This window comes from Seriola lalandi, unplaced genomic scaffold (genome assembly GCF_002814215.2).
Source record: "Seriola lalandi dorsalis isolate HSWRI2012SDOR001 ecotype SW California unplaced genomic scaffold, Sedor1 jcf7180002054574, whole genome shotgun sequence".
NCBI lineage: Eukaryota > Metazoa > Chordata > Actinopteri > Carangiformes > Carangidae > Seriola > Seriola lalandi.
The window spans coordinates 954,601-977,968 of NW_019525127.1; the positions used below are offsets into that span (position 1 = coordinate 954,601).

Here is a 23,368-nt window from a genome sequence, read left to right on the forward strand (position 1 = left end):
GAGAATTTTATATCATACTATATATACTTTTATGATTTTTTCAACATTTCCATGCCTCAATACACTATGGAGAACTCAGTTCTCACGATACTTTGATGAGTTGATCATTTCAAATAAAGCAATACGTGTAGGTACAGTGTAGTATAGTGGTTAAAACTGATGCTTCAAAAGCAGAAGTTCGTGAGTTCGAATCCCAGCCTTGGTGCCTGTTTGTGGAGTTTGCATGATATACCTGTGAACGGTGGGTCATCATGTGGTTACACAATAGGTTAATTGACAACTGCGATTGACACTTTTATTCCTTATGATGCTTTTGAGAATTTTATGCTATACTATACTATGACATTTTTTGGGAATTTTATAACATACTATATATAATTTGTTTTTTGACATTTTTGTGCCTTACTGTACTATGACTTTATATGCCAGGCTATACTATGATGTTTTTTGACATTTTTATACCATAATATACTATGACGTTTTTTGACATTTTTATGCCATACTGTACTATGATGTTTTTTGATATTTTTATGCCTTACCGTACTATGACTTTACATACCAGGCTATACTATGATGTCTTTCGACATTTTTATGCCATACTATACTATGACGTTTTCAAACTTTTTATGCCATACTATACTATGACATTTTTGAACTTTTTATGACATACAATACCATGCCGTTTTTTCACATTTTTATGCCTTACTGTACTATGACTTTTTATGCCAGGCTATACTATGATGTTTTTTGGCATTTTTATGCCTTAATGTACTATGACTTTTTATGCCATACTATACTATGACTTTTTATGCCAGGCTATACTATGATGTTTTTTGACATTTTTATGCCATAATATACTATGACGTTTTTTTTACATTTTTATGCCATACTATACTGTGATGTTTTTTGAGAAATTTATGCCTTTCCATACGATGACATTTTAAAATAAAATCTTTATGCCATACAAAACACTGAGGTTTTTTTAAAACTTTTTATGCTATACTATACTATGATGTTTTTTGAGAAATTTATGCCTTACTTTACTATGACGTTTTTGAACTTTTTATGCCATACTATACTATGATGTTTTTTGACATTTTTGTGCCTTACTGTACTATGACTTTATATGCCAGGCTATACTATGATGTTTTTTGACATTTTTATACCATAATATACTATGACGTTTTTTTTTACTTTTTATGCCATACTATATTATGACGTTTTTTTTACATTTTTGTGCCTTGCTGTACTATGACTTTTTATGCCAGGCTATACTATGATGTTTTTCTGACATTTTTATGCCATAATATACTATGATGTTTTTTGACATTTTTATGCCATAATATACTATGACGTTTTTTCGACATTTTTATGCCGTACTGCAGTATGACTTTTTATGCCAGGCTATACTATGATGTTTTTTGACATTTTTATACCATAATATACTATTTCATTTTTTTGTCATACTATATTATGACGTTTTTTGAAATTTTATGCCATAATATACTATGACGTTTTTTTGACACTTTTATGCCATACTACACTATGATGTTTTTGACATTTTTATGCAATACTATACTATAACGTTTTCGAACTTTTTATGCCATAGTACTCTATGACGTTTTTTGAGAATTTTATAACATATTATATATACTTTTATGATTTTTTTTTACATTTCCATGCCTGAATATACTATGGAGCGTTCAGTTCTCACGATACTTTGATGTATAGGTCATTTAAAACAAAGTGATACATGTTGATACGGAATAGTATAGTGGTTTAAACTGATGCTTCAAAAGCACAAGATCGTAAGTTCGAATCCCATCCCCGGCGCCATTTTGTGGAGTTTGCATGATCTACCTGTGACCGAGCGTGTTATCATGTGGAAGGACATGCACAATAGATTAATTGACAACTGTGACTGACACTTTCATGCCTTAGGATGTTTTTGAGAATATTATGCCATACTATACTATGACGTTTTTTGAGAATTTTATAACATACTATATATAATTTGTTTTTTGACTTTTTTATGCCTTACTGTACTATGACTTTTTATGCCAGGCTATACTATGATGTTTTTCGACATTTTTATGCAATCATATACTATGACGTTTTTTTGAAATTTTTTTGTCATACTATACTATGATGTGTTTTGACATTTTTATGCCATACTATACTATGATGTTTTTGACCTTTTTATGCCATACTATACAATGCCTTTTTTTTTAAAAACTTTTTATGCCATTCTATACTATGACGTTTTTTGAACTTTTTATGCCATACTATACTGTGACATTTTTAAACTTTTTATGACATACTATACCATGACGTTTTTTCACATTTTTATGCCTTACTGCACTATGACTTTTTATGCCAGGCTATACTATGATGTTTTTTTGACATTTTTATGCCATAATATACCATGATGTTTTTTTACATTTTTGGGCCTTACTGTACTATGACTTTTTATGCCAGGCTATACTATGCCGTTTTTGAACATTTTATGCCATACTATAGTATGACGTTTTTTTTTACTTTTTATGTCATACTATACTATGACGTTTTTGAACTTTTTATGATTATACTATACTATGACGTCTTTTGACATTTTTATGCCTTACTATACTATGACTTTTTATTCCAGGCTATATTATGATGTTTTTTTACATTTTTATGCCATAATATACTATGACGTTTTTTGACATTTTTATGCCCTACTGTACTATGACTTTTTAATGCCAGACTATACTATGATGTTTTTTGAGAAATTTATGCCTTGCTATACTATGACGTTTTGAACTTTTTATGCCATAATATAATATGACATTCTTTGACATTTTTATGTCATACCATACTCTGACGTTTTTTAACTTTTTATGTTATACTATACTATGACGTTTTTTGACATTTTTGTGCCATAATATACTATGACGTTTTTTGGCATTTTTATGTTATACTATACTATGACATTTTTTGACATTTTTATGCCATACTATACTATGATGTTTTTGATCTTTTTATGCCATACTATACAATGCCTTTTTTTTTTTTAACTTTTTATGCCTTTCTATACTATGACGTTTTTTGAACTTTTTATGTTATACCATACTATGACGTTTTTTGACATTTTTATGCCATAATATACTATGACGTTTTTTCACATTTTTGTACCTTACTGTACTATGACTTTTTATGCCAGGCCATACTATGATGTTTTTTGACATTTTTATGCCATAATATACTATGACGTTTTTTTAACTTTTTATGCCATACTATACTATGACGTTTTTTGACATTTTTGTGCCATAATATACTATGACGTTTTTTTGACATTTTTACGCCATACTATACTATGACGTTTTTTGGCATTTTTATGTTATACTATACTATGACGTTTTTTGACATTTTTATGCCATAATATACTATGACGTTTTTTCACATTTTTGTGCCTTACTGTACTATGACTTTTTATGCCAGGCTATACTATGATGTTTTTTGACATTTTTATGCCATAATATACTATGACGTTTTTTTGACATTTTTACGCCATACTATACTATGACGTTTTATGCCAGGCTATACTATGATGTTTTTTGACATTTTTATGCCATAATATACTATGACGTTTTTTGACATTTTTATGCCATACTATACTATGACGTTTTTTGACATTTTTGTTTCATAATATACTATGACGTTTTTTTGACATTTTTACGCCATACTATACTATGACGTTTTTTGGCATTTTTATGTTATACTATACTATGACGTTTTTTCACATTTTTGTGCCTTACTGTACTATGACTTTTTATGCCAGGCTATACTATGATGTTTTTTGACATTTTAATGCCATAATGTACTATGACGTTTTTTTGACACTTTTATGCCATACTATAATATGACGTTTTTTGACATTTTTATGCCTTACTGTACTATGACTTTTTATGCCAGGCTATACTATGATGTTTTTTGACATTTTTATGCCATAATATACTATGACGTTTTTTTAACTTTTTATGCCATACTATACTATGACGTTTTTTGACATTTTTGTGCCATAATATACTATGACGTTTTTTTGACATTTTTACGCCATACTATACTATGACGTTTTTTGGCATTTTTATGCCATAATATACTATGATGTTTTTTTGGCATTTTTATGCCTTACTGTACTATGACTTTTTATGCCAGGCTATACTATGATGTTTTTTGACATTTTTATGCCATAATATACTATGACGTTTTTTTGACATTTTTCTGCCATACTATACTATGACGTTTTTTGGCATTTTTACGCCATAATATACTATGATGTTTTTTGGCATTTTTATGCCTTACCGTACTATGACTTTTTTATGCCAGGCTATACTAGGATGTTTTTTGACATTTTTATGCCATAATATACTATGACGTTTTTTTGACATTTTTACGCCATAATATACTATGACGTTTTTTGGCATTTTTATGTTATACTATACTATGACGTTTTTTGACATTTTTATGCCTTACTGTACTATGACTTTTTATGCCAGACTATACTATGATGTTTTTTGGCATTTTAACGCCATAATATACTATGATGTTTTTTGGCATTTTTATGCCTTAATGTACTATGACTTTTTATGCCATACTATACTATGACTTTTTATGCCAGGTTATACTATGATGTTTTTTGACATTTTTATGCCATAATATACTATGACGTTTTTTTTTAACTTTTTATGCTATACTATACTATGACGTTTTTTGACATTTTTGTGCCTTACTGTACTATGACTTTTTATGCCAGGCTATACTATGATGTTTTTTGACATTTTAATGCCATAATGTACTTTGACGTTTTTTTGACACTTTTATGCCATACTATACTATGACGTTTTTTGACATTTTTATGCCTTACTGTACTATGACTTTTTATGCCAGGCCATACTATGATGTGTTTTTGACATTTTTATGCCATAATATACTATGACATTTTTTTAACTTCTTATGCCATAATATACTATGATGTTTTTTGGCATTTTTATGCCTTACTGTACTATGACTTTTTATGCCAGGCTATGCTATGATGTTTTTCGACATTTTTATGCAATAATATACTATGACGTTTTTTGACATTTTTATGCCATGTGATGTTTTTTGAGAAATCTATGCCTTTATCATATATTAATTGAGTAAGACATCAAAGTATCGTGAGAAATGAAAGCTTCATAGTGTATTGAGGCATGGAAATGTTGAAAAAATTTAAGTATATATAGTATGTTATAAGAGAATTTAATGCCATATTATACTATGACGTCTTTCGAGAATTTTATGCCATACTATACTATGACTTTTTTTGACATTTTTGTGCCTTACTGTACTATGAATTTATATGCCAGGCCATACTATGATGTTTTTTGATATTTTTATGCAATAATATACTATGACTTTTTATGCCATACTATACGATGACTTTTTATGCCAGGCTATACTATGACGTTTTTTGACATTTTTGTGCCTTACTGTACTATGACTTTTTATGCCATACTATACTATGACTTTTTATGCCAGGCTATACTATGATGTTTTTTGACATTTTAATGCCATAATGTACTATGACCTTTTTTTGACACTTTTATGCCATACTATACTATGACCTTTTTTTAACTTTTTATGCCATACTATACTATGACGTTTTTTGACATTTTTGTGCCTTACTGTACTATGACTTTTTATGCCAGGCTATACTATGATGTTTTTTGACATTTTTATACCATAATATACTATGACGTTTTTTTGACATTTTTACGCCATACTATACTATGACGTTTTTTGGCATTTTTACGCCGTAATATACTATGACGTTTTTTGGCATTTTTATGCCTTAATGTACTATGACTTTTTATGCCATACTATACTATGACTTTTTATGCCAGGCTATACTATGATGTTTTTTGACATTTTAATGCCATAATATACTATGACGTTTTTTGTCATTTTTATGCCATACTATACTATGACGTTTTTTTGACATTTTTATGCCTTACTGTACTATGACTTTACATGCCAGGCTATACTATGATGTTTTTCGAAATTTTTATGCAATAATATACTATGACGTTTTTTGACATTTTTATGCCATGTGATGTTTTTTGAGAAATCTATGCCTTTATCATATATTAAATGAGTAAGACATCAAAGTATCGTGAGAAATGAAAGCTTCATAGTGTATTGAGGCATGGAAATGTTGAAAAAATTTAAGTATATATAGTATGTTATAAGAGAATTTAATGCCATATTATACTATGACGTCTTTCGAGAATTTTATGACATACTATATTATGACACTTTTTGACATTTTTATGCCTTACTATACTATGACGTTTTTTGATTTTTAATATCTTACTATATTATCACATTTTTTCTGGATTTTATGCAATAATATAGTTTACATTTTTTGACATTTTTATGGTTTACTATACTATGACAATTTTATGGTATACTATAGTATGACTTTTTTTGAGAATTTTATGCCATACTATACTATGACATCTTTTGAGAATTTTTTTTGACATTTTTATGCCTTACTAAACCCTTGACAATTTTACGTCATACTATACTATGACAATTTTATGCCATATTATTTTATTGAGAATTTTATGACATACTATCTTATGACGCTTCTTGACATTTTTATGCCTTAATATAATATGATGTTTTTTGACTTTTTAATATCTTACTATATTATCACGTTTTTTCAGAATTTTATGCCATACTATAGTATGACGTTTTTTGACATTTTTATGACATACTATTGTATTTTTAAGCCATAGTATATTATGATGTTGTTTGACATTTTTATGTCTTAATATAATATGACATTTTTATGTCACATTCTTATGTCATACTGTACTATTATGTTTATTGATATTCTTTTTATAACTATACTATGACTTTTTATGGCATGAAATACTGTGACCGTTTTTGACATTTTCATGCCAATTATTTTATAATGTTTTTATTTTACATTTTTATGAATTTTTATGCCCTACTATACTATGAGTTTTTTGAAAACTCTTTATGCATTCATATATGCCTTACTATAGTATCACTTTTTTATGACTTATTATGCCTTACTATATTATGAATTTTTAATTACTATTTATGCCTTATTATACTTGTACTTATACCTTATTATGTTTTCATGATTTACTATACAATGACATTTTTATGACATTTTTGCTTTAGATAGCTAGATAGATAGATAGATAGATAGATAGATAGATAGATAGATAGATAGATAGATAGATAGATAGATAGATAGATAATAGATAGAAACTTAATTTATCCCTTAGGGGAAATTCATGCGTCCATTAGCTCATTGTTGATAATAATAAAAACAGTTAATAAAAAACAATAATAACTAGATTAGTCCACTCCCTTTGGCTGAGTTGTTCTATAGCCTGATGGCAGTGGGCACAAAGGATCTCCTGAACCTTGCTGTTCTGCAGCTCAGTGAGATGAGACATTTGCTGCTGTAGCTGCTTCTCTGTCCTGCCAGAATGTTTCAGAGAGGATGGTTGGTATTGTCCAAGATGGCCTCCATCTTAGATTGCATGCATCTCTCCACAACAGTAATGAGTGAGTCCAGACTCCTGCCAAGCACAGACCCAGCCTTTTTGACCAGCTTGTCCAGTCTCCTTCATGTGAGTGCTCATGTCAGACATGCTGCTGCCTCAGCAGATTGCAGCATAAAATAGTACACTGGCCACCACTGACTGATAAAACATGTGCAGCATTTCACTGCAGACGTCAAAGGACCTGAGGTTCCAAAGATGTTTTTTCTTTTATTATATTATGACATTTTTGTCTTGTTATGACTCATTACACTCTGACGTTTTTATGACTTTGTATGCCTCAATATAGTATGACGTTTTTATGATGTTTTTATGCCTTACTATGCTATGACGTTTTCATGACTTACTACTATCACGGTTTTATGACTTTTCATGCCTTACTATATTATGACATTTTTTATTACATTTTATGCCATAACAAAGTACCATGACTTTTTTGACTTTTTATGCCTTACTATATTATAAAGTTTTCATGCCTTAATATACTGACCTTTTTATGACCTTTTTTGTCTGACTATACTATCACATTTTGTCGAATTTTTATGTCTTACCATACCATGACTTTTTTCTGACTCTTTATGCCTTACTATATGATGACTAAGTATACTTATGACATATATATGACATATGTGTCCCTATATCAAGAGTGATTTTACCATATGTGTCAAGAGCATATATTTACTACATTATTATTGGCCTTCAAGTTAAGTCAAACAATTCTGTTATAAGCTTTTAAGATATCCATCACATATTTTTTTTATAATAGATAATACAATATAAAATGTATGTTATTTTTTTGTGATTTTTTTTTTAAGGGTAGCTAAACCCCACAAACTCCAGAAAAAAGAAATAGATAAAGAAATACTAAGGAAATGACCACAGTGTCCTCAACAATAGCCATAGTCCTGCATAGTAGTGCAATCATTTATTTGAATATTGTATTGTATTGAATCTCCTGAAGTTTTTTTGTCATTTCTATTTTTGTCTCAGGTGAAGCATGATGTTTTGCTATGACAATTAGTTTTCTATTGAAGGTGTTGTCATTAGAGCATAACCAATACAAACTTTTTAAGCTTATTATTTATATGTATGACTTCTGAAAAGTTCTGAAAATTATATCTCATCTTGAAATGTAAACACAGAACATAAAGAAAATCCCTCAAGTTAGATTTTATACAATATCCAAATAATTGTGACCAAGATATATATAGCTACTGAATAGGATATTCCACACCATAAACTTGTCAGAGCTCTCTCAGGTCTCTCAAATACATTAAATCTTTGTTACCATGCCGATGCATCAATCAGGCTCTCTGATGTTCATTCTTACTTCAGAATTTTTAGTTGAATTCATCATCAGGTCTGCTTCAACTTTGAATTCCTATGATCAACATGACAAATACAGAAGCTCACTGAGCTTAAATAAATGAAAAACCTTGTAAATATCAGAGTTTTTAACTGAAGACTTTATTGGATTTGATTGGACAGGTGTTGAATGTTGGTTGAGTAGATAAAACCAGATCCATGTTTGGAAAGGAGTGACTAAAAGGTATGACACACACACACACACACACACACACACACACTACTTTCTTTGTTATTGCATTAAAGCTCGTCTTTGGTTTGGTTGGCTTTTTTGGCCTCTTCAGCTTTTATGGTCTCGATGTACTTCCTCCTGTCTTCATCCTCCTGGAGACGCAAAGGAAAGAAGTTTATTTTTAACACAGAGAAAATGGAAGACATCAAACATACACAGTCACATCAAGCTCAAACCGGAGCACTAGTGAGAAAGATGATTTACCTTAACTCTGTCTTTTTTGGCTTTTCCCATCTCTTTATCTACAAACTTTACCAGGTCCTTCAACTTCCTTTTTCCAGTGTAAACCAGCATCTGATGGAAATGCAGATCACATACTGAACATTAACAACCTCTATAGATTTGTCACACAAAGTAAAGATAACGCATGTAATCCAATATTTTTCAGCTTGTCATTGACATTTCTTAGTGAATACCACACAGTTAAATATATCGCATTTTATATGCATCCTCATTAATATAATGTTATAGCATAAAAGTTTTTAAACAGCTATATCATTAACAGTACTTGGATTTTGTTGATGATAAATGGTTAAGCTAAGTTAAGACACAAACACATAATTGCTCCAGGGATGCTTCATACCCTTTCAGCATACAGAGCAGGAAACAGGCAGAGTGATGGGTAAGATCCCTTCATCGACATGTTAATGTCATTGGCTGAGGCATCGATGCGAGCGACAACCACGTCCCCTCGCTCCTTTAAGGCCTCGGCCAGTTCCTCCCACAGCGGGAACAGAGCGCGGGACTCTTGACTGTAGGGCAGATCTGAAGTACAAACAATAAGTACAAATAGTACAAATTACAAATTAATTAATTAATATTTACTCTTCTTTTAGCACAGGTTCTTACATGCTCCTGTGTGTTCACCAGATAGAGCTAACATTGTTTTTTGGTGATGGACAGGTAGCTTTTCTGCCTTTTGCTTCTGGAGTGGTGTTAATGAAAGCAGTTGCAGGCTGTTAGAGCAAAACAATCAGACACTAAGGCTCTCCGCCGAGGGGAACTGCAGAGCTGGGTGATAATTCTGGGTGATACCAATAAAGCCAATAAAACAGGCTGGACATATCCTCAGTGTCTACAATCATGTTAGTGAGTACAAGTAACAACAAGGAGAAAATATTAAAAACGAGGCTAGAAAGCAATGAGGACACAAAATAAACAACTGCAGGAAGACAGAATATAGCCTGAGAACTGAGAGCGGTTGAACTACCAAGTAAGAATGGATTTGTTGATTTCTAAATTACATGTAGTCACCAGTTTGGCTGAAGAGTGAACATCGTTTAGACATCTAGGCTACATTTAACCCTTGTTTAAACATAATTTGTGACTGAAACCACAAGTTCTAACCTGTTTTACTCTAAAATACAGTCTTCAAAATGATGTTGAAACTATGGCTAAATGGAAGCTCAGCATTAAAACAAATTCGTTTTCACCTGTAAATGAACAAATCCATGCTCACTGGTCAGACTGTATTTGGAAAATGTGTTTACGTACAGAACAGGACAAAAACTGTCTTGTCGGGGTTAAAGGCAACTTTCTCCAGAGTCATTCCCACCAGCTCCTTCACCGGCTTTTTGTCCCATCCCTGAGGTATCGGCTCACTCTGCATCTTAGGCTGTAACATCAACATGCACAGAAACACATTACACACATCAGGACGATCTGTCATCCCAGCTTGTGTTTTGTATCTGGGTGAAAGTGTAAAGTTACCTTAGCTTTGCCCTCCAGGTAGGACTGACAGAATTGTTTTATGTTCCCTACATCCAGAGTGTCAGAGGGCAGGTGATAGGTCACATGGTCTGTCAGGTTGACCAATCGGATGAGAGGAGCCTCAAAATCTCGTACTCGGAAGTATTCCATCAGCCTGCCATTACGAGGCTCATCCACGTTCACCCACACAAACAAAATCTGACCATACAAACACACACACACACACACACACACACACACAGAGGTGAAGTACTAGAACGGCTTGGGGTAAAATTATTCTAAAACTATATGTGCTGCAGTGCTGTGTACGTGTGTGTGTGTGTGTGTGTGTGTGGTGTGTGTGTGTGTGTGTGTGTGTATACCTTCAATCTGAATGCCTCTGCAGCATTGTTAAAGGCAGAGTGGATCTCTTCAAAGTCTACAGAGCTTTTGTTAACAAACAGGAGGGCGTGGTTTAACACAGGTGAGGCTAAGATCTGAGTGGCTGTCTGAAAGAGATGGAATAACATTCATATACTCACTTCACATCATAGACTACATATAAAGATATTATAAATCATACACAGCGCATGAATCTATATGTCTTGTGTTTACTGCTATCGTGGTTCTCTACATAGTGACAGTAAGAGAAAGACTGGCACTGTTACTTCTTATTTCATTAAAATATGAAGAAAAAAAATCATCAATCAATCATTGTGAATATAAAAAAGTTTGGGAACCCTAGTAAATCAGCACTCAGTAACCTTTAAGCATGGGGATGTAAATACTGGAGCAGCCAGTGGCACAGGAAACTTTGCGCAGATAGAGGGAAGAATGAATTCCACTAAACATCAGAAATGATTCTGGATGCAAATGTCTTGCAGTCAGTCAAGAAACTGAAACTGAAAAAAAAAAAATCGCTTCTACGACAGGACAATGAGCAAATTCATACAGCAAAATCCAGTGAACTACTTCAAGTAACACAAGCTTTTGGAACAACAGTCACAGTTCCCTGACTTGAACAGCATTTAAAATTATGTGGGTAGCAGCCTAACTATATCTCAGAACTCAGATCTGCAAGAAAGAGTGAATGAAAATTCCTAGTCAAACGATCCCAGTGAATTTAAACACAAAAAAGCATAAAAGTATCATTGCCCTGCAGCAGAGCAGTTACAGTGTGTGTGTGGATCTATTACTCAACCTTTCCGGTGTACTCAGTGGCTGGGTCCATCTGGTAGACAGTGATAAAGACGATCAGCTCCTCTTTAGATGTCTGAGGCATCATTTTATAAGCCTGGATGAGTTTAGACTGCAGCAGACACGCACATGCACATGCACACACACGCACACACACACACACACACACACACACACACACACACACACACACACACACACACACAGAGGTGAAGTACTAGAACGGCTTGGAGTAAAATTATTCTAATAATATATGTGCTGCAGTGCTGTGTACGTGTGTGTGTATGTGTGTGTGTGTGTGTGTGTGTGTGTGTGTGTGAATGTGTGTGTGTGTGTATACCTTCAATCTGAATGCCTCTGCAGCATTGTTAAAGGCAGAGTGGATCTCTTCGAAGTCTGCAGAGCTTTTGTTAACAAACAGGAGGGCGTGGTTTAACACAGGTGAGGCTAAGATCTGAGTGGCTGTCTGAAAGAGATGGAATAACATTCATATACTCACTTCACATCATAGACTGCATATAAAGATATTATAAATCATACACAGCGCATGAATCTATATGTCTTGTGTTTACTGCTATCGTGGTTCTCTACATAGTGAAAGTAAGAGAAAGACTGGCACTGTTACTTCTTATTTCATTAAAATATGAAATATGAATATAATATCAGTCAATCATTGTGAATATAAAAAAGTTTGGGAACCCTACTAAATCAGCACTCAGTAACCTTTAAGCATGGGGATGTAAATACTGGAGCAGCCAGTGGCACAGGAAACTTTACGCAGATGGAGGGAAGAATGAATTCCACTAAACATCAGAAATGATTCTGGATGCAAATGTCCTGCAGTCAGTCAAGAAACTGAAACTGAAAAAAAAAAAATCGCTTCTACGACAGGACAATGAGCAAATTCATACAGCAAAATCCAGTGAACTACTTCAAGTAACACAAGCTTTTGGAACAACAGTCACAGTTCCCTGACTTGAACAGCATTTAAAATTATGTGGGTAGCAGCCTAACTATATCTCAGAACTCAGATCTGCAAGAAAGAGTGAATGAAAATTCCTAGTCAAACGATCCCAGTGAATTTAAACACAAAAAAGCATAAAAGTATCATTGCCCTGCAGCAGAGCAGTTACAGTGTGTGTGTGGATCTATTACTCAACCTTTCCGGTGTACTCAGTGGCTGGGTCCATCTGGTAGACAGTGATAAAGACGATCAGCTCCTCTTTAGATGTCTGAGGCATCATTTTATAAGCCTGGATGAGTTTAGACTGCAGCAGACACGCACATGCACATGCACACACACGCACACACACACACACACACACACACACACACACACACACACACACACACACACACACAGGCAAACAGACAGATGATAATACACAGGTATGAGTGCAATGAACTACTAGTCTTGAACGACTTGATACAGTCATGTATGTGTCTCATGAAACTTTCCCGCGGCCTTTAACAAACTCTGAATGCCTTTTTAATAATTAAAATAATTGGGAGATAAATCAAGAATGAAAATAATCATTAGTTGCAGAACTCTATATTACTCTATATTATTATTCAGATGATCAATAGTTTTACATCTTCCTGTGTGTTTTCTATTGCTACCATAGTCTTTCTACTGTATTACTACTTTCAAAGGTTCATATTTGTGTGTGTGTGTGTGTGTGTGTGTGTGTGTGTGTGTGTGTGTGTGTGTGTGTGTGTGTGTGTGTAAAGTACCTTTTTGAGCAGCAGGACAACATCATGTGTGAGGCCATATTTACTGATAACTTCATTGTTCTGTGTCACAACGAAGTTAACATCAGGTAGGTCGACAGCTGCAGAGTAGAATATCTGGGCATACTCTTGGTCCAGCTCCTACACACACACACACACACACACACATATTGTTGTACAAAGTCACAAAAATAGGGAGAGGAAAGGCGCATCAAATAGCTGGTTTTCACCTTAAAAAATCCAACCACTGTCAGCTCATCTGAGGCTTCTGATTGGCTAAGATCTGTGATGAGATCAGCGGCAGACCCTGCCCGCCGCTTCAGCCAGGTCAAGATGGAGGCTGAGCTCTGAGGAACTGAATCACATAAACAAATACTTTTCACTTTCAATATTTAATCCAACCAAAATAATATTCAACAGCTCAGTTAAAACATTTCATATTGGTTTTCCTCCAAAGAATTTACGTCTGTCTGTTATCTGTGGAGCCAGAGACGATCAGTTTAGCTTAGCATAAAGCCAGAGGAAAACGCTAGCCTTGCTCTCTCTAAATGTGAAGAAATCTGTCTCTTCTTTCTCTTTTTCAGAATGAAATACATTTAGGAAAATACCAGTGGACAACCCCAGACATTTAAATAGCTTGACAAATTCCAACTGTCAGAAACCAGATGACTTTAACTTTAGGGTTTTTTAGCTCTTTAGCAAATAATAAATCACAGTTACAATTGTGTAAACGATATACCAGTTGTCACTTGCACGTACAAGGGCAGGGTACAGGGTTTTGTTTATCTCCAGCGAGGTACAGCCTGATTGTCGGGGGACCTGTGGCATTGAGATCTTTAGCCAGGTCTTTTTCCTTTGTCACATCAACGACTGCCAGTTTGACCTCTGACTCCTGAAGCTTTGCAGCAGCACCTTCGAAAGCTGCTGATACACGATTTCCTTCTCCAGAGAGAGGAGCATCTACACAGAATGGAAACAAACACACACAGTAAGTATGAATAAATAAGGTAGTATAAATAAGGAATGTCATGAATATGCTGCAGTGTGAGGTGGTTGTTTGGCTTTGAGGCAGCCCGGAGACACTCACAAACCATTTAATCACTCTAATGTTGTCATTTTTAATAAACGAGCCTTGGTGTGTAACTTACAGAAATGCACCAGGAGCTGCTTGTATTTTCTCAGTGCCCTGTTGAAATTTCCCTTTTTCAGCTGCAAAACTCCATCTTTCTCGGGGAGAGATTTTTCTCCCTGTCGGTCTTGCTGTGTGTCAGCGGCGACAAACACACAGAGACAGAAGGCCGTCACCCCCAGCAGCAACAGTCTCCTCATGACGGTTCACCCACAATCTGACAAATTGAACACTGGAACAAGCTTGACGGGAAGGTATGAAGGGAGTGGTGAAAGGAAGGTCTGATATGTGTGTATGTGTGTGTATATGTGTGTGTATCAGTGCTGAGCTGGTAGTTGTGAATGCTTTTGTTATCTGCCGACTAGACCCACCAGTCTGTAGCTGATTAACTTTCCTATCTAAGCCCTGCTGTATCTCTGCTATTGGCTGCTGTTCATATCAAGTATATCACTAATATCTAAATGCCCTTTGCCTAACACTGCTAGTCTCAACAAGGTCAAAATGGAAGCACAAACGAATGCAAACACTCATGAAACACATACACATATGCAACATAAGCAGCATAATTCACCCACTGGTGCACATGTTAGAAAAATACAAGTGCACAGCTTTGTCAGAGTAACCAAGACCCCTTTTTATTTCCTGATAGATCATGATAGAATGATAAATAATAACATGTTTAACACATAACACATTTTGATTTAACAAAAAAAAAAAACGGCATGGTGTGTCATTACAGCGACGGGTAAAGAACATTAATTAATGGGTCATTGCATTGTAGTTAAGAGACTCAGCAGTACAGGCACTATACTATATGCTTCATCTTCAACCTTCGGCCTGTTTTCCACACCAGGAATTCACAGCAGGTTTAATCACAGTAAAGGAACTATTGAAGGCATAGTTCAACATTTTGAGAGATAAGCTTATTTGTTTTCTCGCCCACAGTTAGGTGAGAAGATTGATACCATACTCTCATGCATTATCTGTCTGGTAAATTAGAAGCTACTGATAGGAGACGGTTAGCTTAGCATTGAGACTGCTAGCCTGGCTCTGTCAATGGGTTACGGTTCATATTTAACAGACAGATAGAGTTCATGAATCTGGTATCTTCTCAACAAGACACACATTTGTAAAGATCTACGCACACACTGTCTCTCTCTGTGTAACATCTATAATAACATTTTATCTTTGAAAAGTAATTTTAAAAGTAATGCAAAGACAAAAAGGCAAATTTATGACATGGAAGTAAATTTGAAAAACTAAAAAATATAGAATATAATCAGCTTCAATGACAGGGTTAAAATTGTACAGTCGGTGTTCATCACAGTAAAAACTTTTTAACACCATTTTTTGTTTCTTGTGATAATAATTCATAATTCATAACTGTTTTCATAATAAAATTACAATTCAAGATATAAGCCTTCTACGGTGTGTGCGGAATTTACTTGTCCTGTGTCTGTATTAAAAGTTCTGTCAATGAGTTTGAGAAGCTGCAGGGTCCAATCACTGTGATTTCATTTTGTAATTTTTTATTTTGTTTTGCTCTTGGGACAAAATATTTCTGAACATTTGGATCACAGATTGTACCTTGACGACTCTGCACAACCACACAGGTGTTTTCACTCACTGTCTGATGAGACGTGCTCAGATTGAAGCTGGGTGGAGCTTTATGCTGGAATTACCTCAGCTCACTCCCATGTAGGCTGCTACCAAGAGTGTTAATGGTGTAATTTGTCTGTGCACACCCACATCCAGTCCTGAGCAGAGGTCTAATCAGAATAACTCAAACCACCTGTGTGGGGTTAGCATGGGTGTGCAGTTTTCTAATAGGCTTTGTTTGGTTTAACAAAGAAAAACATGTCTGGCATTCATACCTGGACAAGTTTCCCCCATGTCATTGCAGTCAGTAAACATTAGCATTAGCTATATCTGTAGAAGAAAAAGAGAAATAACAAAGATTTTATTTGCTTATTTAAATATGGAAACTAATAATCATTACAATGCATGAAAAACAAAAACAGAACGACAAATTAAGTCCCTGGACTGGACATCATCTTGTTTGTGATAAGTGTCCTCTCAGTCTCAAATTAAAACCCCACCCACCCTTATAATAAATCCGTACAAAAGATCAAAAAGTGCAAAAAGTGTCTTTGCTTAGTTTCATACTACATATGTTACAAATGCTTGTGTGCTTCTGAAGAATGTCTTAAAATGTTCAAAACTGTAAACTACGGAGATGAAATTCACAATTAAAAATTCAATATTTTAAGTAAATGTGTATCAAGTATCTACAGCAGAAAAAATATTCTGTGAAAATATTCACAGAAACTTCTCAAATCTTCTCATAATCCACTTCTCCTCCTTCCATCCTTACGCTCAGTATGTACTCTGTTATATATTAAACACTTATAATCACTTAAATACACTCTGTTTCCCCCTGTAGCTTGTAGAGTGAGCTGCGCACATTCCTAGCTCATGACAAACTATTTACCCACGATGTGACAAACACAGTAGAGTGTTGGAAGATTTTGGGTGGACTGAGGACAGCAGGAGGATTATCCATCCTGACGGCGTCATCTTGTGTATACGTGCAGATGGTTTCCACACCGTGGGCAGGAGTGATGTGCATCTTGTAGTCCACGTACCATGAATGGGATCAGACAGAAACCACAGATCAACCTGAAACGCACACACACACACACACACACGCGCACACACACACACACACACACACACACACACACGCACACACGCAGAATACATAGTTTAAGTTTTGTTGGGCTGTAACACTCTGACATTAAATAGGCTACTGTGTGTGTGTGTGTGTGCGCGTGTGTGTGTATTAGCGTGTCTCACCCCATCAATGTGAGAAGTACACACAGACACCAGGCAGCCCTCCCAGGCAGGTATATGACTTTAGTGGTGACAGTGTGGTGGCAGTGTGGGCAGCAGACCAAAGCAGGGCTGTCTCTCAGACATGTCACTAAGATAGGAACAGGCGTCGGCTGGGTCACAACTACTACTGGCTGAGTTTGTCTGCCGTTGAGAGCCGACCTTACACCGACTGGTTCACAGGGAGGACGCAGGGAGATATCAGAGGGAAGTAAGGACAAGGAGGGAAGCAAAAGAAATAATATTCTCACCTGCTCATTTGGATTATATTTGTTATTGAGAGCAACAATTACATCATAGTCCTTATACCTTGTGTATGTGGATGGATTACGTTGTCAGTGTTTTGGGGAGGTGAGGTCACAGCAGCTGGCACAGAGGGTGGAAATGGATCCGGCTGGATTGTAACTAGTAAAAGAAAAAAAAAACTTAACTCAGGCTACTTTACTTAGATTTGTAAACACACGTTTTTCTCTATGCGTAGACCCCAAACTTGGGCTTTACCCAAATCGCCTGCAGAATGTATGAATGTCAGAACGCTGGCTTTGCGTTTCACTGCGGACGAGGAAAACAGAGATTTTTAAAAACAATAACATAAGCTGCCCAGGGAGGATCGAGTACGGGGGACCAGTAAAGTTAAAGAGTACAACCTTTACTCACCTTTAACTTTCTCTGAGATCATTCATTTTAAATGCCTGTATACAGAACAGACACATACACAGCAGAACTGTTGACATGAACCTGTATGTATTTATGTTGATTATGTCAAGGAAACACTGCTACCGTGAAATAATGATATGGCCAACCAGATGTCTGTCCCACTGCTTACCAGATGTTGTGCTGTGATGCACAATTTTGTTGTTTGGCACCTGAAAAGAGCGCGGGGAAGAGGAGATTTGGCCAGTTTGAAGTTTTTCAGGTGTTAAACTGTGGACAGATGTCTCTACAAAAAACAACCTGAAAATGCAAATGTGGATGCAAAATGATGTGTGCCCTCACTGGTGCTTCATGCATGTTTCCCTAAAGATCTCCATCCTATTAACAACAGCAAACAGCTAAATGTTTTCCTTGTCATTCCTCTTTCAAGTTGATAAATTACAAAACAACAACATCAGTAAGCATGTAGTCAGAAGTGGGACAGACAACCTGCTTATTTCGCTCAATTTCAACTCTTTAAAAATCCTTTTTGGCTCCTCCTGCTCACTGTAATCACCTATAATGGGATTCACCAATAAGTACTTTAATTTGGTCAGATTCAAAATTTATTGTCGTCCTTTACAAATAGTTCTGTTTCAGTTGTCAAAATAGAGACAGCGACCTGTAATGCAGGTGAACAGTATTTTGTACATGGAGGTGTCAAAAAAATCTCTATTTTATGAAGTCATCTGACAAACTGAACATAAATACAGTTAATGACAACAGCTACACGGTGGAATCAGCTGTACTGACATTTAAATTAGTGATTGTGGAGGACATTAGAGGCGATGAAGCTGGCTTCTTTACTTACTGTCTGTGCAGGCTCACCTCATTGTTTTGTAAAAACTCTGTTTTTTAATCTACACTAAAAGACGAAACAAGCATTTTCAGATTTTTCCATTCCGTATATTGTTTGCAGAAAGCCTCCCTGATGGATTTATGTGGACAAAGGGCCAAATCAGAGAGAAAAAGATGACTCCTCTCTTAGTGTGGATGGATTCTCATCGGTGGCTGATGAGCCGTGAGGGGAAATGGGGAAATGGGGAAAGAGAGAGCAATGAGCTGTTATCTCACCTGCTTCTCCATAGGTGGGGGGAGGCGTTGCGGGAGAGGAGAGGGAGGCGTCGTAGGAAGGGGGAGGTGGGATGTTTAATCCTTCTGTGGTCAGAGTTGGAGGGTGGAGACTGGCCTCTTCATACGAAGGAGGCTCCATCAGGAGTGAAACAGGACGCTGGTGAGAAAAAGGAGGATGAAGATGAAGTCAGATGTCATTGACACGCACAGAGAGCAGTTTAAACATGTGCCTTCTGAACACAAAGCTAAAGTTCATTTGGTTCTTCTAAATTAAAGGCTTTTTTCATGGAATACCCTGAACACATGAAGAGACAGACGACACTGAGACACGGGTACCGAGGAGAACTGGTGCTCTTTCAAAGGCAAAGATTTGATTAAGTCTTTTTTTCTGTTTAGTTCAATTTGTATGAAGTTGATTGATAGGTAAAAACTCGTCATGGCTTCTGAATCTGAGAAGGAAAAATCGCTCTTTGGTCAAAATGCTCACGGCTCATGTTTAAGGTTTCCCAAGCAAGAAAGATTTGGAAACACTGATTTAGATCCAGCTGCATGACCAAGCGCCTCTGTGTCAGATTCAAACATCTGCGATAGTATCAAAAATGTCAGTGTCATAACAGTCACATACCGGGAATGAGAGAAACACGTTTCAATTTCAAAGATGCTAAAATTACATAATAAAAAAAAAGGCCTATGCATAGCGGTTTAACACTGCATGATATGACAAATATGTACTACAGGATGTTTTTGTCCTGAGCCACAGAACTACTGCACTAACTTGAATGAAAATAATCTGCCACGTGATTGTCCATTCATCACATTATGTAGTTTTATGAAAATCTGTATTCAGTTGCTGATGGAAATTGCTTTCTTCATGACATAACATTTTCCAGTGAGTGGTGTAAATGAAGTGTAGCCTACTGTACTAGTAGAAAGACAAAGTAGAGCTCCTGTACTACTTTACACAGTGTGTGACGGCACATATTTCATTATCAAAGTTAATCGATCCAAACATTTGGGCTGTTTACTGTCCAGAGCACAAAATAAACATACATATCAAAAGAATAGATTTAGGGTTTACATATATTCAAAATTATTTTTTAATATATTTACCATTTTAAATATGTCACACACTCACTGTCAGCTTATTACAGTTCAGATGGCCAGTTAAACACTTAGCATGAGTTCAAAACAACACAGTCAATACAGTATGTATCACTAAACACACAAATAATCCTAAATCGTGCTCCTCCACTTCACAAGAAGTGTTTTCATGCCAACATGTCACCGAACACCAGCTGTATCAGTCATTAAACACGCCTGCTGAATGCAGCCAAGTCATTGTGGCTCACATGGGACGTTACTCTTATGTAAACAACATACATCCAAGCCCTGGTATCTGATCCAAACGGGCACAAACCGGCCTCCACCACACACAAACCCCAAATACCGCCTGCAAAGAGTAACACATGTCGTCCCTCGCCAATTAAAGGGTGTGATGTGTGAGATATTGTCGAGCAGTGGTCTTACCTTATGGACAAACAAGGAAGCTCGGCTGCCAGGAGGAAACACGTACCATGTTGGTGACAGCCGTGACATCACAGCCTGTTGAACCCGTTTTCCTCTGGAATTTGAAACATTTTGTTTCCCACAGAGCGCAGACCAACCCTCTTTACCTGTTTCCCTCACAGGAGTTTACAATCTTACCTGCTTCCTACATGCAAACTCATTCTCTGGCAGCTCATTTTCAGTGCCATGACCAAAACATAATATACTTTGCAGTTTATGCATCTATCTATTTGTGAAAAGGTACCTCACAGATAAACATTGTTACATACAGACAAGTAATGCAACAGATTTAATGTATAGATTCGCAGTCTCGACTCCCCTGTTAGGCTTTTAAATCGAGGTTAAAAGATTCAAACAAATAAATCAGCATAAAAACAACAGCAACAACTGTACACCTGCTTATTCACACAGGTCTCCAATCAGCCAATCACGTGGCAGCAATGCAATGTATACACTCAGGCAGATACAGGTCAGGAGCTTCAGTTAATGTTCACATCAAACACCAGAGTGGAGATAAATGTGATCTCAGTGACTTTGACATGTGGTATGATCTCCTGGGAGTCAGTCTCTAGAGTTTTTACTCAGTAAGGTGTGAAAAACAAACAAACAAACAAAAAAACATCCAGTGAGCAGCAGCTCTGTGGGCAGAAACATCTTGTTGATAAGAAAGGTCAGAGGAGAATGACACAAAGGTTACGGTAACTCAGATAACAGCTACTTACAACTGTGGTGGGTGGAAAAGCATCTCAGAATGAACAACACGTCAAACCTTGAGGCGGATGAGCTACAACAGCAGAAGACCACGTCCACTCCTGTCAGACAAGAACAGAAACGTGAGGCTGCAGTGGGCACAGACTCACCACAACTGGACAGTATAATGAGGCACGTACGCGGATGGAAGTGTCAGAATTTGGCGTCAACGACATGAACTGACACACTTTGGGCACTTAATACCAATCAATCATGGTTTGAATGTCACAGCCTGTCTTGAGTATTGTTGCTGACCATGTGCTTCCATCTATGGCCACAATCTACCATCTTCTAACGGCTACATCCAGCATGACTGTCGTCCCCAAAACACCATCTAAATCCAACATAAAACCTTTGGGATGTAGAAGAATGGGAGATCAGCAGCATGAATGTGCAGCTGACAAATCTGCAGACATGATGTGATGCAGTATGAATATGCAGTAATCACTATGTATGCACAGTAGAAGCTGTGCACCCAATAATACACAATAAATCACAAGGTTTTTAATGTTCAGTTTATTTTTTCAGTTTGCATTTTAAATCATAGTGTTTTTGTTATTTAGCCTACGCTCAGTTATGGAAGTGGGGTGGACAAAATAATAGACATATCTGTGGTATAATAACCCCCACAACCCTCTTTAGTACTTATTAGCAATATATAAACATATGTCAACATCTGCTTGATGGACTGGCATTAAATCACAGACAATAAGTCCTGATGACCTTGGTGATCCCCTGACTTTTCATCTAATGCCACCAAAACATTTTGATTGAAATATCACATCATAATACCAACTGCTGGCTGGATTAACATCAGATTTTTCCTCTCAGACATTCGTGGTGCGCAGAGGAATATTATAAGGAATATATAAACTAAGAAGGTAAGCGTTATACTGAACCGTCTAAACATTAACACAGTAGCATGATCACTGTAAGCGCGTTAGCATGCTGTGCTTCAGTACGTCCTCACAGAGAAGAGAGACACTCAGTCTTATCAGCTGGTACCTTGGTGTTATTTCTATCTACTGTGTCTTCTCATCTCGGTATGTTCCACAATATGTTCTTAGGAAATGTAGTCCATCGTTATTTATGTCCGTCTGTCTTCACGATGTCACTCAGGAATGAAAAACATGACTGTTTCTATCTTTCAATCTGCTTTCTTCCTTCCGTTCTTCCTTCCTTCCGTTCTTTCTTTCTTTCTTTCTTTCTTTCTTTGAGACTCTTCTCTCAACATGTTGACTGATAAATGCATCTTGTACTGTAACGATATGGTGCAGGATTTTTAACTACTTTTCTAACCTATAAATGGCTTTAACTGCTTCATGAGACATTTAAATATTTATAGAAAAAAGAGTTTTGAATCAAATCAAGTATTAACACAAACCTAAACAGGGTTTAAAGCTAATTCAAAATAGTCATGAGTGC

The 23,368-nt window shown here is 35.9% G+C and overlaps 2 protein-coding genes across 3 annotated transcripts; both read right to left on the reverse strand.

Moving 5' to 3' along the window:
* Window positions 1-9,072: 9,072 nt before the first annotated feature.
* LOC111663267 (protein disulfide-isomerase) lies at window positions 9,073-15,302 on the reverse strand. Its single transcript, XM_023417399.2, has 11 exons — window positions 14,988-15,302; window positions 14,599-14,799; window positions 14,070-14,194; window positions 13,843-13,980; window positions 13,269-13,376; window positions 12,449-12,574; window positions 10,933-11,130; window positions 10,717-10,837; window positions 9,806-9,987; window positions 9,427-9,516; window positions 9,073-9,314 (listed from the first exon to the last, which is right to left on the reverse strand). Exons 1-11 carry the CDS (start codon window positions 15,166-15,168, stop codon window positions 9,231-9,233), a joined length of 1,554 nt encoding a protein of 517 aa, XP_023273167.1. The 5' UTR covers window positions 15,169-15,302; the 3' UTR covers window positions 9,073-9,230.
* A 275-nt stretch (window positions 15,303-15,577) lies between these two features.
* Window positions 15,578-23,236, reverse strand: LOC111663269 (lipopolysaccharide-induced tumor necrosis factor-alpha factor homolog). 2 transcript variants are annotated; one of them, XM_087176931.1, is made up of 6 exons: window positions 22,949-23,236; window positions 21,916-22,005; window positions 19,628-19,784; window positions 18,170-18,265; window positions 17,825-18,032; window positions 15,578-17,647 (listed from the first exon to the last, which is right to left on the reverse strand). In XM_087176931.1, exons 3-6 carry the CDS (start codon window positions 19,764-19,766, stop codon window positions 17,542-17,544), a joined length of 549 nt encoding a protein of 182 aa, XP_087033057.1. In that variant the 5' UTR covers window positions 19,767-19,784; window positions 21,916-22,005; window positions 22,949-23,236; the 3' UTR covers window positions 15,578-17,541. The 2 variants fall into 2 exon arrangements, with proteins under 2 accessions (XP_087033057.1, XP_023273170.2); XM_023417402.2 differs by having other exon boundaries at window positions 21,155-22,005.
* Window positions 23,237-23,368: the final 132 nt, after the last annotated feature.